Consider the following 16,572-nt stretch of genomic DNA (forward strand, 5'->3'; position numbering starts at 1 on the left):
TGTTGCAAAATAATATATCAATTGGTTTTCGCGAAATACCTGTCCGTTTTGGAAGATGGATTGTGTTGGCAAATAGGGTGAAATACACGAGTGTTGTTCTTAGGTATTGCCGAGGGGCTAACCACTTTTAGAAAGTCTGTTCACCGGATTACGCTTAGATTAGCACTGCCAAAGGCAGGGACTTCAAAGATTACGCGTAATCCCATTAGTACAGTCAAAGGTACGGCTCTGTACACCGATTACGCGGAGTGATCAGCCCCTCGGGTATTGCCTACGCCTTCGACAATAGCCCAGCTGAGCGCTAGCTATAAAACTCTTGGGAGAGTAGTACGAGATGCTAATCACTCGTATAACTGTAGTGTGGACGGTACCAAGTTGATTACGGATCTAGCACTAATGCTTAGTTTCGTATGACAGTAATTGGTAATCATTTTGAGGAAATAATTAGCCTCCCGCCCCCCATCCCGGTGTAGACGTAGCTTTATTGCTGATATTTATTAAACGTGGTATAATTTAGCTTTTCTACTCCCCAACTCTTTAATTGTGTCAAAAAAATGATGAATTAATCGCAGCTGCTCGACGATGACATAAAACTGCCATTTAGGTCCTTCGTTCGGTCATTTTCGATTTGACAACCGGACGAATTTAATCGACTTGAATTATTCCTGTTAATACGTGTTGAAAAATGAACGGTAATTTGGAATGGCCGGATTACGGCGCTATTCTGGCCATGTTACTGCTGTCGTGGAGTGTCGGCATCTATTACGGGTGCAAAAACAGACTGGTCAACGTCAAACCGGACAAGGAGGGACAAACCATGTTGACCCGTTATGTCCTCGGTAACTCGAAGATGTCCGTTTTGCCCGTGGCTTTCTCAATTTCCGCCACTACGTTGTCCGGTAGTTCCATGGTCGGCGTGGTCGGAGAAGTCTACCTTTACGGTAGCCAGTACGCGACCTTCGCGGTGGGTTCGGTGCTCGGACTGGTCATTTCGTCGCTGCTGGTCATCCCCGTCTACAGAAGGATGAAATATATCAGTATTTACGAGGTCAGTTGTTCAATACGCTATGTTCAGTTATGAGGAACCACGGCAATGGACTGCATTGCGTAGAGTGATAAAATACGAGAGGCAGGTCACTTCCTTGATTAACGACGCACCCCTCGAAAGATAAAATCCGATTTAATCGTGATTATTTTGATTTAATTCAATTTAATCACGATTATGTTGATTAAAGCACGTTTAATCCATAATTAGAATGTTTAAATCTGATTTAATCATGATAAGATGATTAAATCTGATTTAATCATGATAAAATGATTAAAATGATTAAATCCTGATTAAAAAGATTAGATCATGATTAGAATTATTAAATATCGTTTAAATCGTGATTAAATTGATTAAATCGTGATTAGATTGATTAAATCGTGATTAGATTGATTAAATCGTGATTAGATTGATTAAATCGTGATTAGATTGATTAAATCGTGATTAGATTGATTAAATCGTGATTAGATTGATTAAATCGTGATTAGATTGATTAAATCGTGATTAGATTGATTAAATCGTGATTAGATTGATTAAATCGTGATTAGATTGATTAAATCGTGATTGGATTGATTAAATCGTGATTAGATTGATTAAATCGTGATTAGATTGATTAAATCGTGATTAGATTTTCTAATCTTGTTATATTTTTTATTCTTGATTACCCTGATTTGACCACGACTACCCTGATTTAATCACTTTACTGTGATTAAGACGCACCCAAAATGGAAGCTAGGAGCAACAAACAAAAGGAGAACGCAGCTAGCCTTTAAACACGCTAACGCAGTGTTGTGTACCATTTCATTGGACGAGTCTTTTAGCTGAACTTTTTACGGAAAGGGGGTAAAGACAATTTCCGAATTTTCCCCTTCCGACGGCAGCAGGCGCTAAATTATCTAACCAATGAAAAATGTACACAAGAAAATGCACGACTTTTGACGGGTTGCGTTCTCCTTGTGTGGGGTGCTGTGTTTGTAGCTTCTAGATGGAAGCTAGGAGTATGTATACATCCTCCTAGATGGAAGTGACCTGCCCCTCGATAAAATACGCGAATAAGTAGATTAGTGCATAATGAAAAAGGATAAAAAAGCTAAACCCTAAACAAATTTGAAGAAATTTAAAAACTTACAAATAGCTCCAACCGTACTGATGAGTCCCAAATAGGACAAACCGGTCTACCGCTGGAATTTCTGGCTATTTAATTTGATTTAGTTTTTCACTCGAAGATCTAGTTGGTACGAGCTATTTGTAAGTTTTAAAATTTCTTCAAATTTGTTTAGGGTTTAGCTTTTTTATCCTCTTTCATTATGGACTATTCTACTTATTCGCGTATTCAAAACGATATTACTATTACCAAAAGTAGCATAAGACCCAAAAGTGTGTCAGCTGTACCTTCGCACCTGTTAAAATTTCTAATGAGACCTAGTCACACTATTGACTACATAACCTACTAGTTGGAATAGTACTAGCAACATTATATTTAGTCTATAGTCTGCCGCGATTTTGTCTCTTCGATTTACTCGCCCGTAGACATACGTTCTAAAACGCCTCACTCGGCGGCGCTGGTGTACCTCGATTTTGATGACGTATTTTCCACCCCCCCCCCCCTCGTTTCCCCTTTTTTACTTTGCGACAAACTCTCATTAACTACTATACCGTTCTGACACACTTTTGGGTCCTATGCTACTTTTGCTATTACCAAAAATAATAATTTTTACCAATTCAACAATTGGGCAGTATCTGGAAAGGCGATACGATCGTATCGTACGACTGTCATTTTCGCTGGTTTACATTCTTGCCAAAGTAATTTCGATTAATTATCATTATTTAATACGTCATAAGTAACGTAATAGCCATAAGTACGACAGTATCTCCCAATGAAAATTTTCTATTAATAGTCTGTTCCACCTAGCCTAGCTGATTATTAATATTACCAATGACCGTAGAAATCTTAAGGTGGCTATGGACTGATAAATTAATGGCTTTTTTGTAATTAATTCATAAAGTAAAGTTTAAAGTAAAAAAAAAATTGAGACTCTTTCTTGTATTTATCGAGATGTATCTACATGTTATTCACACTTAGCCAACATTTTACCCAACTTTGTTGGTGGACAAAACATGTTGCGTTGAAATGTCGCGCCTTAAGTGGCCATTGTCTACTTTGGCGCTATTTCAAGCTGAACTCTTTTAATTTTGTATTTTAACTTATAAAATTAATGTTTATATGTAAAACAGCCTCTTGTTTAGTGACTAAAATAATTTTTACAATTTAAAATTTAAAAGTAATTAAGTTATTACGTTTTAATTCGGACCCCCGGAGCTAAACAAGTTGGGCAAGCGCCCAAACTACCCTTTAGTTAGGACCTTATATCTCGTTAACTATTAATATCAGAACTATCAAAATTATTTTAAGCACTAGAGGAAGGTTCAGCCTAACAAGAAAAATATAATTCAATTATGTAATTGTTAAAACAGATCCGTTCAGCTTGAACGAAAAAGAGTTTTTTACTGTATTCTTCCCCCTTAACTATAGCGTAATTTAGAAAATACCTTAGATTCTTTCATAAAATATGTTCTTTATATTAATAAAGGTATTTAATTTTGATATTTATCTTTAGTTTTGCATAATAAAAAGGATGTGCATGAAAAGTATTTGATTTAAATATTTTGAATTAAGCCTCGGTCAGAGAAACTGATCATTCTTCAAAACGGCTCGCAAAAGCAGTTGAGTGGCCAACACGTTGGTGAAAATATTTTATCCTTTCACACGAAGCAAATCGGGGTGCGACTGCTGTTGATCAACAATGTTTTTGCAAAAATGTTGACTCCAACGGAAGGTGTATATTTATCACTTGTTCTGGTACTTCAACGTTAGTGCAGTACTTTAGCTTATTTTAAATAAGTAAAAATGCTAATTATTCCATAAATATTAAAAATAAAATTTTATCCTTACTCATAGAAAAAAAACGTCCTAAAAACATCGTTTACACCTAAAATAATTATAGACCTGATTACGAAGTTCAAGTTGACTTGGCGCTGTTTGTAACTTTCACGTAACCGTGGACCAAGGCTTATTGAAAATTAAAACACCTTCATCATGAAAACCGATGAAAACTAACTTTTATTTCGTCGAAATAATGACAAATAATGAATCTGATCGTAAAATTGACTATTACAAACACTCGCTTCGTTTGTGAAGGTAATTATTTTATAATTTGAAATGAAAAACACTTATTCAGTGGCAACGTAACCTGCCAACAAAGGGAGATAACCTGAATCATAGTGTAAAATTTAAATTTATAAGTAAGGGGCGTTCAGACTATACAACCTTTAAAGGCCAATTAGTTTGTCCAACTAATGGACAGTTAATTAAATAGTGCGAACATCAAACGTTGCTACACTTTTTCGGAAACTAAAGCCCAGTTCACACAATACAACTAATTGGGCCACTTAAATGTATCCAACTAATTGTAATCAAGAAAATTGCATAGTGTGAACAGAAATAGTTGGAACCATTTTTACAATATTTCTGTTCAAACTATACAATTTTCTTGCTTACAATTAATTGAATACAATTAAATGGCCCAATTAATTGTATAGTGTGAACTGGGCTTAACAAGCAACTTTATTCGGGTATAGGTGACCAATTATTGTGTTTACAATTTGTTTGAGAAATACCATACAATGAAATGAAGCTATTTCACGACGTCACTGACGCGTTAACTTTGAAACCTTTTCCCATTGTCTGCTTATAAAATAGTAGGCATTAAAAATCTTAGCAACCCGTTTCGGTAAATCAGTTTCATGGATACATTTTGTCCATTGAAAGCAGGAACTACAAATGAAATAATAAAACCTTGAACCTCAACGGGTAATTCATTGATATCAATCGCGGTAATCGGAACAATATACGTTTCTCCATCTAAGTTCAGTTTACCTTTCCTTAAAAACTTATTGAGTTTAACGGTAATAGTTAGTGTAGGAAGCTGTTGGCTCGCGTGGCATGCAAAGCTTGCCACCACCCTCCAGACGCGTTGTAACCCGGCCATGGCCTGAATTAATGGCTTCAAAAGTCGCTTGATGACTTAGACCTAAGGTGGGGCCTTTGGTATTAGCCTAGCTGATTATTATACTATCCCCGTAACAATAATTCAGAAAAACTCCAATGATATGATAATTATTGTTTTCAATGTAAATAAAACCATTAACAGTCTTTGGAAAACAATTAATAGTTGTTCTCTCATCATTAAATTCGTAAAACACTTCCGGGTTTAGTTATCGTTAGACGCTTCCATTGCACCAACCGAATTAGACTACCAATCAGACGTGTTTTTAAGCTATTTACACCGATTGCCCCTACTACCGAGGAGGGGTAAAAATGTAGCACCAAAAGTCCCAAATACACCGAAACTCTACGGTGTAGTGTATTTTGAGTAAAATTGGGTCGCGAATAATTTGCAAAAGCGAAAAAAGTATACACTTTTCATCCTGGTGTAAGCGAATAATTAACCTGCATTAATGGCTTTAAAAGTCGCTTGATGACTTAGGCCTAAGGCCTTGGGTATTAGCCTCACTGATTATTATTTACATTTATTATTTATTTAAAAAGATATGCCAATTAACTAAACGACGAGAAGCTAATTATTGGAAGAAAAAATCGCTTTATAAGAAGTCACCATTTTGTACAAATTAAATTTATTTAAGTTCGCTTCTACACACATAAATGTCTTACTTAGGTTTTACAAAAAGTATGTTACCGAATTATATGAAAAAGTATGCGTAGAAGAAAGGTATTGTTAAAATTTTAACCTTTTTGGATAATTCTTATAACGTCCCGACAAAACTTGAAATCTGTCGTCAAAAATAGATTTGTTAATATGCTTTTGAGTTGAAATTGTTTTATAAAACAATAATCAAATACCATCAAAAATCAAACGGCACCAAAAATTATCCAAAAATGACAAGTACATTTGGAGGACACCCGCAAACAAGGTGTCTAAAAAATGCTTTTTAAAGGCCGACTACATAAATCTTCGGTTTACTCTGTCTTTCACTGGAAGTCGGCTGACTGCAATACACATGAGCCATACAGTCAGCCTAGTTCCAGTGAAAGACAGAGTAAACCGAAGATTTATGTAGTCGGCCTTTAAAGATTGGAAATAAACCTAAATTAGGAATATCAGTCGTAGCCACTGGCGTACGTATAAATCTTTTTATTTTTTACTTTTTTTCAAATGGTGTGCCCCCCCGAACCAAAACCCTGGCTATGTTAAACTTATCATTAAACAAATTCTAAGCACGTAATTGAGAAATACGCGTGAACGTAAAGAATCACAAACACAAAAATAATTTAAAAAATTTTAATGAAGGTCAAATTTTTAAATACTTTTTTAATTATTTTAAATTAAAAATGCGCAAGGCTAGAATTCTTAATTTTATCCTTTAGCATTAATTAACTCCAATTCTGTTCTTAGTTCATGTTGGTGTAACCCAAGATTTAAAGAATGTCTATGAGTTAAGACGATTTTAAGCTTTGCTTTGTAATCTCCCTCACAATCCAGTAGTAAGCTCCTCCCCCGAGAAGCCAGTATCTCATTGGTTCAATAAAACTTACGTCATCCAGCTCGTCTCAACAATCTCCCTGAGTATAAATAATTGCTTTCTTGGTGTAACATAGTCTCGATAAAAAGATTTTCCTAAAATGAATGAGAAGATACCAACTACTTTTCTCCCTACTATGAAATTAGAAGTGTACGTCTTGTACTATTCGCCTACCACACAAATAAAACAGTTCGAAATTTTGACTTGACAGACCGAATGCGATTACTATACTTTTGAGAAATTGTAGATGTTATTACTACAACCCCCCCCCCCCCCCCGCCCTTAGTCGTAGTTGGGACTGTGCACCTCGACCCACTGCACTAATTTCTGGCTACGCCACTGTCCAGAACAAGCGAAGAGCATCCACCCTAAGAGTTAAATATATCTGTTATCAGCAAAGAGAGTGCAAAGTTTCCTGATACGTCCGTTTACGCAACTATTAAATTCCCATATAATTTAGTGTCGTACTTATTTGTATTATGGTACTTTTGATAGGTGAAATCAGGAAACTATATATGTCTACACTTGGAATGTATAAGGATCTACGGGCTTAAAGCAAGTGTCGGCTCGACGTGAAGTAGCTCTTTTTTCAATAGATGTCGCTAGCGTCGAAATAAAATCAAGATGTTTACGCTACATTTCGACCCAAAAGGTGGAACATAAAAGTACCCCTCGCGTTTATTGGCTCGTTTGTATATTTGTAAATAACTTAAATTATAGTAAATTTTAACAATATATTTCATATGGGATATTTAATTTACGTTAATGTTCATTAAGTAGAGTATAAGTTGTTTAATTATAAATGGTTATCTGACGACGTAATCGTTTCGGTATTTGGAATTTTAGCTTCCTTCGCCTTTAATAGATGGCACCACCAGTAAAGTCGTTTTTTAGAAGAATCGTCTATATTAATTGCCATCTCTAATAATAAGGGACTTTTCATAATACAGGTGGCAATGATAGAGCCGACAGTTGGTTTTATACTGTGTTGAATGTAAGACATACAAGTAGGGCGTTGTTTCAAATTCATTGGCTGGCCACTGTCACGATGCGAAATCTCTTCCTTATACCATGGATTAAATAAGGTTATTTAATCCATGCTTAGACGTACCAAGTCCGAGTGTACACGTATATAATTCCCTGGTTGAATATATTTGTCATTTTGTAACCGGAACGGTGATTTTTTAGATGATATTCAGTTCCGTAGCACTTTACGTCCCAGCAATTTGTATCACTACCCTTACCGAAGTAGGTTTTTGACTTTTTTTCATATAGTATAATTTTATAATTATTTCGTTTCCTCAAATTTGTTTCCTTTTCGCAAGGTGCCACAATGGATAACCATAGCGGTAACCGGTACAGTTTGCATCTGTTATTGCGTTACGGTACGTTATATCATTAATTGTTTACAATTTATATTCTTACGAAATAAGTTTTATCCTAAATTAAATTTAATTGGGTATATTTCGAAACTTTGTAAAGCGATATAATTTTATAATTAGGTCAAATTTTATCTAATTTACGTGCTTCTTAGCCTAATATTTCGTGTTTTCTAAAATTGTAATACTAAATGGCAGTCACGTATATTTGGTACCCCTGATTAGCATTCAACCAAGACTGTAGTTATTTCCACTTAGGGAGAATGACTACCTTGAGGCGATTCTTAGCGTTGCTAACATTCCTTCCCCCCTAATCAAAATCAAATCGGTCCACTATCTCATTGATTCCCCACCGCTTTTATCGTTCTTCCACGCAAGCGCCATCTAGGTGATTCAAAATATTAGATAATTAAATTAACAAAATATAATTATGCAATTAATTTAAAATAAATATTTATGTAGAACATTTGATTTTTATTTGGTGTCATCAAAGTAAATTAATTTGATAAATTACTTTCGGGATTAATGGATCCCACCAGGAGCCGCTAGAGGTGGATTATTATAAACTTGACCAAGATCAAATTATTCCGCCATAAAAACTGGTTATCCTTGATTTTCCTAAAGTTTTATTATTATTTTTTTGGTCAATAGACCCATGTTGAAAGTTGGGGGGTCGAAAATTAACATTTTTACTTGGCAGCTCGGCATTTGGACGGAACATCCGTTTCCTTACTTCCGCCTGTATATTTCGATGGCGGCCTCGTGGTTCAAAACGTCACAAACAGGATGTTCCGTCCAAAGGTCTCACTTAAGCCTCGTCTGCGGCCCCTCTTTTGTTATGGGTCCCTGATAATTTTTTTAGTTTTTCAGACCTTATTCACAATCTGAAAATGTTCCTGGTCCCACGGTCCTACCATAGTTAGCAGACTTGTAAATAGTGTATATTTTTAAGAGTCCACTGGACGCGGACCCCTCTACCGATCTATTTTTTCGACGAGTCCAGGACTCTTCCCTCTTTCTTCGCCCCCCCCCCCCTCGTTTAAATTTATATGTTCTTTAATCTCTCTTTATTCCTCCATATTATATTCGAAAATAAATGGCACCTAACCAGGCAAAGCCTATAAAATATTTATGGTAATTATAAAAGAGACAGTCAGTAATCGAACTACAGCATCAAAGTTTACATATTTTCATATATAATCGTGATCGGGTAAATTAAAATGCTCGTAAATATTATCACAATTAATTTAACGATTAAAGTCTTCATTCCAAACCCATAGAGCTTAAATTTTGGTTTTCTACCTTTATTCATTTTAATAAAGTAAAATTTTGGACTTCAATGGCACTGTTACAATTACTGTGCCTAATGGAATACAGAGCAAGACTATTAATTATGGACTAATAATTTCAATTCCCCACACGGGCCACACCTGTTTAAGTTAAAAGAGGTTTTTCCCTGGTAGGCCCAAGTTTTCCAAATTTTTCATTGGTCATTGTAAATTTCTATAGGCCTCACAGATAAGTAGTAATTGGGAGTCCGACTAATATTCGGAGAGCTGAAATAGTGGCGGTCAGTATACACAATACAGATGCCCAAAAGGGCAAAATAATCTTTTTATTTAATTCTTGAAATTTTCCCTCTTTTTACACAGCTAAAGATATAATTTGAGGGAGTCCCGTGGACTCTTTACCCCCTTCTAAAGACATTTTTTAGGATTCCCGTGCTTTTTTTCAGGGGTTTTTCACGCGTGAACTGCCGCTATTTACAAGTCTGATAGTTAGACCCCGAAGCCGCCGATGTTTTCTCGGCGCGCCGCCGACGGTTTATAACATTTTTTAACAGGGCTACCAGATTTTCCGTTGATATCAGTCTCTTTGCAGCTTTAACAAAAATGTAGTTCTTTCTTCATCACGTATTGATTGAACCCTTGACAAGGGATTGCTTAAACGTCCTTCAATGTGTTTTACATTCTATAATATTCATGGCATACGATATCATGCATCTGTATATTAGTTCTTATATATCGTATAGATGGTGCCTCATTCTACAATCAAGGTCATTGACCTCCCAACAACAAAGTAAAACTAAAACTTAAGGGGATCCATCACTCACAACAGGGGGAGGCATAGGGGTAACATAAAATCCAGACTTGCAGTGTGCTTGAAAACCAGTTTTTTTGTGACCCCTATGCCTTCCCCTGTTATGAGTGAGGGAGAGAGACCGTAGGCCAAATCAAGGACAGTAGATACAGGGACGAGAAAGCAGGGAAAAAAATTCGATTTTAAACGTCTTCATATTCACGGGGAGTTAGATGTAAACAAACCGCGGCCATTGTTAAGACGTGGTTCACCATGGACAGTATTATTGTAGTTTTTACCATTTTGATGTTAAATTAAAAATAATACTACGAGCGTAAATAAAAAATGCCCATTTGTTTGGAACACTTAAGTCTCGTCAAGAACCGCTAAAATTAGGTGACCGCCATTTTTTTGGTTTACAACTAACTCTCCTTGCGTTTAGGTCGTTTTAGGTGATATATTCCAACACAGGCCGCCAATACACTTTCTCGTCCCTGTATCTACTGTTCTTGGCCAAATAATGATAAATCCAGGACATGACTCTATGCGAAAAACCCGTCCAACAGCGCTAACACCCAATCACTATTGCCCCCTATTGGGAAAAACGCGCGATCACGGACCTACGTCATTTTGGGGGCAAATTTTTTATGGAGAGTTTTCAAAAATAATACACGTGGTCGTCGTAGTAAATATCTGGAATATTTATTCACAGTTATCATATATAGTGTGGTTATTAAAATAAGTACTTATTTTTATACGTACTAAGTTCATAATTAGTATAATATATATAATTATTTAATATTAAACATATACTTTCCTAGAATCGTTAAAATTTATCAAAAAATGAGGGGCTAATTATGGCAGGATTTTCGAATTACAACCGCCACTTATTTCCGAATACCATTAATGCAATTTTAATTCAAAACTATCCGATTTATTGGATATTTAAAGTTTGGGAAAGTATCCAGTAGCGTATTTAAGGATCCACAAACCCCGCGAGGGTGGGGAGGGGGCGGGGGCATAAAATGTTAACTAAATAGAGAGCCCTTTCGTTTTAAGTATTCATTTTAAATAAATTTTAAAATTATTCTTCAATTATTGGTAAATATGTAGAAATCTGGCACGTACCCCCATATTTTCGAAGAACTTGTGCTCAACCTCACTCAATATCCTACTACGGGGGGCCCAAATTTGGTCGTTACGCCACTGAAAGTATCTTGTAATTGAAATTTTGATCAGTTTCTTAAACAGTCAAACTAAAAATTCTAAGCCTGGGACAAAAAATTATAGAAAAAAAAATCTTTATTCTGTATTGATTAAAATTTTCATGAATATTTCTTAGTATTAAGTGACAAGCTAAAATAGAGAAGGGGCAGAGGATATTTTCAAGAGGGCAGCTGGGCAAATCGAGTTTCATTTGAGGGAGTAGGTTTTTTTAAGGAGGCAGGCTACGGGCCTGATCACGATTAAAATGAATTAAAATAGATCTACCATGGATCCACTAATAGAGAAAGTTATCAAGAACTCAAAATTGTTATTAGGAAAATTAATACTTACAAAAATTATTATTATTTCTTGAACAATGTTTCGTTTGTTTTTTGTTTTTTTTTTATTTCATAACGACCACAATTTATTTTTGCCCTTGTTTTTTTATCGCGACCAGTTAGAAGAAAAGCATAAAAATGGATTGTTTTTTTTCCTCAACTTTCCTCGGTCTTCACAATAAAAAAGATTTTTTCTCTAAATTTCAATACACGGTTAGCGTATGCGGTAGTAAATCTTAGTGTCAGGTGACTTAAGCTAGAGGTTTCCTAAAACCCAACACAAGAGTATCCCACCTGATAATAGATATTAAGCGCGGTGTGCCTTCATTCCTTACTGAATAAACAAGTGAAACAAAATAAAACTCCAGCGACGTCACTCGCGTTTGCGCAGTGAGAGAAATTTTTATACTAAAGGGGGAGCGACGACTTGTTGCCTGACATCCAGTGACGTGTTTTTAGGCGGGAAACCGGATATCATTCCCCGTTTTTTTTAACGGGAGTGTTTGGTTTTTTTTGGATGAAAAGAGGCTGTATGCGCCAACCTATATAAGAGATTTTTCTAGGAACCTTGGATTTTGCCCCCAATTTTTTTTTTATTTTTCCTCCTTTTCCCCCCTACTAAAATGGCCGCCTGTGTCTTTTAGTGGACGGCCGATTTAGTACGCGTGAAGGTACCAGAGTCATGTCCTGGATTTATCATTATTTGGCCCTGGTTTAGTGCTCCTTGGAGAGACCAAGCGAGATAGACATTTTCATTTACTGTATCAGATTTAACCTTTTATTAAATAGACGACAAAAAGGCGGCGCACGCCGAACTTCGCCTGTCAAAATTTCGCGGCGTCGAGCTCTAACCACATTTGTTTATTTTTCACGAGTTTCTACTTATTTACAATAGATGGCACTGTCGGCAAATTCATATAAATTTACTCCTTTTCAGCTTTACTGCTTAGGCGGGGAGAAAGACAATCGGAATTTTCGTAGGACAGGCGCTTCTATGGCGGGTATAGGGTCGATATCCAACCTTAAAATTGAATAATCTTGATTCAACAATGGTGCCCACGGATTTTTTCAACACAGTCATTCTCCCTAAGTATATACATTCTTGGTTTAAACTTCGAAAGCAAACCGTGTTTAAAAGCGAAGCTGCACGCGTTATGAAGTTATTAATGACTGTTGTAATTTTAAAATAAACGAAGCGTGCTAATGGATTACTTCGCAAAGGGTGGCATCAAGGCTGTTATATGGACTGATGTCTTGCAAGCGGGTTTCATGGTCACGTGCAATCTGCTACTAATATGTTTCGGGGTGCAGAAGGCTGGCGGATTTCAGCGGGTTCTTGAGGCCAATGTTCGAAGCGGAAGAATTGGACACGTAACGTACGGAAGCCTGACTTATTAGGTGAAAACTGTTCACCTGCCCTAAGCTGTCCGGAGCTACGCTAATACTAACTTTTTACATAAAGTTCCAGCGTAAGTGTAGCTCCAAAATGGCAGTAAACTGCACTGGGGCAGGCCAAAAGTATTCGCCTATTTGTAACCTGAAAGCAAAACCCATTTAACATAAAATTGTAGAGTTATTTAGATTATATGATGAATTCTCATATCAGCGGTTCAAAATCTCAATCGTTTATCGCAAAATGTTCGCGAAGATATAATTTTTTCTTAACACAAATGCTCTTTCAAATGTAAGTCAATATTTCTCAAAAGGTTAAGTGGTTTTTGCTTAAAGGCGTCGAATTGTAGTTTACTAGTTTGGTAGAAAATTGAAACGTGGTTTTACACTCCCCATCAGGTATTTTGAAACCCAAGATACGAGATACTCAATCTGGTCGCTCTTTTTCGGGTCCATGGTCATCTTCCTCAGCGCCATGTGCGCTGGGCAAGCTGCCGTTCAAAGGATACTGAGCGTTAGGGGTTCCAAGGAGGCCCAACAGTACGTTCTCCCTTCAACATTTATATGGCCCTGGTATTACTGGTTTGGTAATTGTACCCACTTATTAGAGCCACTTTGACCGGGGCTGGCTTGGTGGGTATTTTTCTCTCGATGACAGCCGTTACTGGACTGGTTATTTACGCTAACTTCTGGTCTTGCGACCCCTTTTTAAGGCCTAACGAATCGGGTATTAGAAGTTCTGATCAGGTACCGACTAAAGACAATTGATAGTTTATATTATGAAATTAAACGTATTTTCGCGTAGTTATTGGTTTACGCGATAGGTCATATCCTGGACAAACCCGGATTGAAAGGCCTCGCTTTGGCCGGAATCTTCAGTGGTTCCTTAAGTACCTTCTCTTCGTATATCAACTCGTTCGCGACCTTGACCGTGGAGGACTTTATTCGACCCGTACTGAAGAGTACTAGACGGACTCTCTCTGACAAGACCAACGTTCTATTTTGCAAATTCTTCAGTAAGTACTCTTTTTCAATTTAACCGAGATAATCTGTTTCAACAACGGACTTTTGGCTTAGCTTTTGTTTACGGATTCTTCTGTATCCTACTGGCTTTCATGGTCCCCATGATGGGTGGAGTCATCCAAGCGGGGATGCAGGTGACAGGCGCCACGGGTGGACCATTATTGGGCGTCATTTTCTTGGGCATATTTACACGGAGGGCTAATAAAAAGGTACCCAACTCTATACGCGTAACACCAGAAGTATATAATACATATCTTACGATAGGAGTTTCGTTTAGGATGTAATCACGGCTCAATGTACCACGTCTAGTACTAAATTTGACGATGTAAAATATACAGGGTGTTTCAGAAAGTCTGGAAAAAATTTACAGGCGCGTTCTTTGGGTAACAAGGAGTGAAAAAGGTTCTAGGAAACGTTTTCCTAAATTGAACCGTATTCGAGTAATTGGCCGTCAAAAATTGGTCACCTAAACTTCGAATAACGCGCAAATGTGCAGTTTCTATTATTTCTTGGACCCAATTGTTTTCTTTTACTAAGCATTGGTTTCTTATCGAAAAAGATAAGAAAACGATCACTAGTAACAAAAGTTCGTTATAAATTGAAAGAAGTATTCTACGTGTAGACATTAACAATAACCAGGTATTTCATAGTGAACACGTCAGTCGAAAGTTGAAAGTTACTTATCGAATTTCGTTTTTTTTTTCTTCAAATGCCACAAGTACAAATTTAACTGAATTACAAAAAATGTAAAACATGATCACCTGGGGCCCACGCAAATCATTCTCGAACCCGTTCGAAGATTCGAGGCGTGTGACGAATTCGCGACCGAAAACTATGGTTGCGCTCCCTAACGGCGGCGGGCAGAACTACTCGTCGGTGGTCAAATTTAATGCACCGTGGAAGCTAGCAAGTTAGAAACTTAAGCAGACGCTTGACGTAATTAGACCCCTTATACGATTCGGCACCGTTGCGTCATCTTGACCCGTTTCGGTCGCGAATAGTTTTACAGCGATCAATCATGGATTAAATAACCTTAAGGTTATTTAATCCATGGATCAATAATGCGTTGTCGTAGGTCGTCAATATTGCGGACTTCGCGCTAGTGTACCAATTTTTCAAGATGTCCCCAGAACTAAAAGTTGGGTATCGGTAGAAATTCGTGTTCTTTGAGTAACAAGGAGTAAAAACGTCTTATGAAGTAAGTGAATAAAAATTTCTACTAGCAAAAGCTTATTAAGCGTTCGTATCTAGAAGTATGCTATCGTTACGATTTAAAATGAGGACAAGGTGATTTAAATTACCAAGAGACAGTTAAAATTCATTTCTTTGTTTTATGCTTTCTCAGAGGTTACATGTACTGTTACCTAACAACATTACATTGATCATTGTATTTACAAAAGTTGTTCGAAATGGCCCCCAGTGGCGTGTAGGCAAGCTTGGACGCGTCTTCGGAAAGATTTCTCCTGTGTTTCAGATTGTGTCGCAGGCGTCAATTACGCGTTGACGTAGGTCTTCAACGTCTCGAATTTCAGTCTTGTATACCAAGTCCTTGTTATGGCCCCAAAGATTGAAATCACATGGGTTCAAATCAGGAGATCTGGCTGGTCATGCAACAGTTCCGCCTCGACCGATCCAGTATCCACCTCTGAGGAAACTCGCCATCAAGATGAGCTGTAACCCGAAGGCTAAAATGAGGGGGTGCTCCATCGTGCTAGCGGTACGTCCGAGGGTACGTCTTCAAGTAGCTCTGGTAAAGTGTCTTGTAGAAAGGTTAAGTATAACTCACCAGTTAGTCTCGGCGGTAGAAAATAAGGTCCAATTAAATGGTCGCCAACTGCACTTGATGTGACCTAACGGTAGTCGCGTGCGGATTTCTTGTTGCCACTCATGACGATTATGTAAATTGAAGATTCCGTCACTGGAAAAATTAGCCTTGTCAGAAACTAGGAGCGTACTTGACCAATATACGTCGTTAGTCTGCTCCTGAATTAACCTTTGACAAAATTCAACTCGTCTGGATAATCGGCCTCATTTATAGATTGAACCTTTTGTAAATGAAATGGGTGGTACTGGTGTCCTCGATGGATACGCCAGTACATGGTCGACTTGCAATTGACGTCCAACTTGCCTCGTACTTGTCGTAGGATCATCCTCGAAGATAGTAAGTACTTATTCCTCCACGTCTTCCGGAACGTCTCCTTCTGCAGTAGCAGGTCCCGTGGGTTGTATTTTTCCAGTTTCTCTTAAGCGTCTGACAACAGCCGTGAATGTTTGTCGATTTGGAAGCTGTCTTTGAGGAAAGTGCTCCAGATACAAGCGCCGCGCTTCTCCCGCATTTCCCTGGGCAAATCCATACATCAGATGCATATCGGCATATTCTGTATTCATGAAGTACGCCATAGCATAGCAGGTTTAAGATACGAAATGTTAATTTAATTATTGAGGCCCCTCAATTTATTGCAAATTCGTACCCGTCCAAACAATCTATTAGAACATGGGCTGAAGACTA

General features: G+C 37.3%; 1 protein-coding gene across 2 annotated transcripts in view; it reads left to right on the forward strand.

The window, feature by feature from the left end:
* The window catches only part of LOC149924466 (putative sodium-dependent multivitamin transporter), a 19,556-nt gene continuing 2,984 nt past the window's right edge, over positions 1 to 16,572 (forward strand). The window contains exons 1-9 of one of the 2 annotated variants that reach the window (XR_016476870.1): positions 1 to 1,048; positions 2,783 to 2,848; positions 7,835 to 7,894; positions 7,972 to 8,031; positions 12,870 to 13,024; positions 13,440 to 13,580; positions 13,649 to 13,787; positions 13,846 to 14,056; positions 14,118 to 14,272. Coding sequence is in view for 1 of the 2 variants with exons in the window: in XM_090160084.1 (XP_090016210.1) it covers positions 686 to 1,048; positions 2,783 to 2,848; positions 7,835 to 7,894; positions 7,972 to 8,031; positions 12,870 to 13,024; positions 13,440 to 13,580; positions 13,649 to 13,787; positions 13,846 to 14,056; positions 14,118 to 14,272 (1,350 nt within the window). In the remaining variant the exon portion in view is untranslated. The remainder of the gene's footprint in view (positions 1,049 to 2,782; positions 2,849 to 7,834; positions 7,895 to 7,971; positions 8,032 to 12,869; positions 13,025 to 13,439; positions 13,581 to 13,648; positions 13,788 to 13,845; positions 14,057 to 14,117; positions 14,273 to 16,572) is intronic. The other variant, XM_090160084.1, reaches the window with a different exon arrangement.

This window comes from Leiobunum rupestre, chromosome 10, assembly GCF_980474605.1.
Source record: "Leiobunum rupestre chromosome 10, qqLeiRupe1.1.hap1, whole genome shotgun sequence".
Classification (NCBI taxonomy): Eukaryota; Metazoa; Arthropoda; class Arachnida; order Opiliones; family Sclerosomatidae; genus Leiobunum; species Leiobunum rupestre.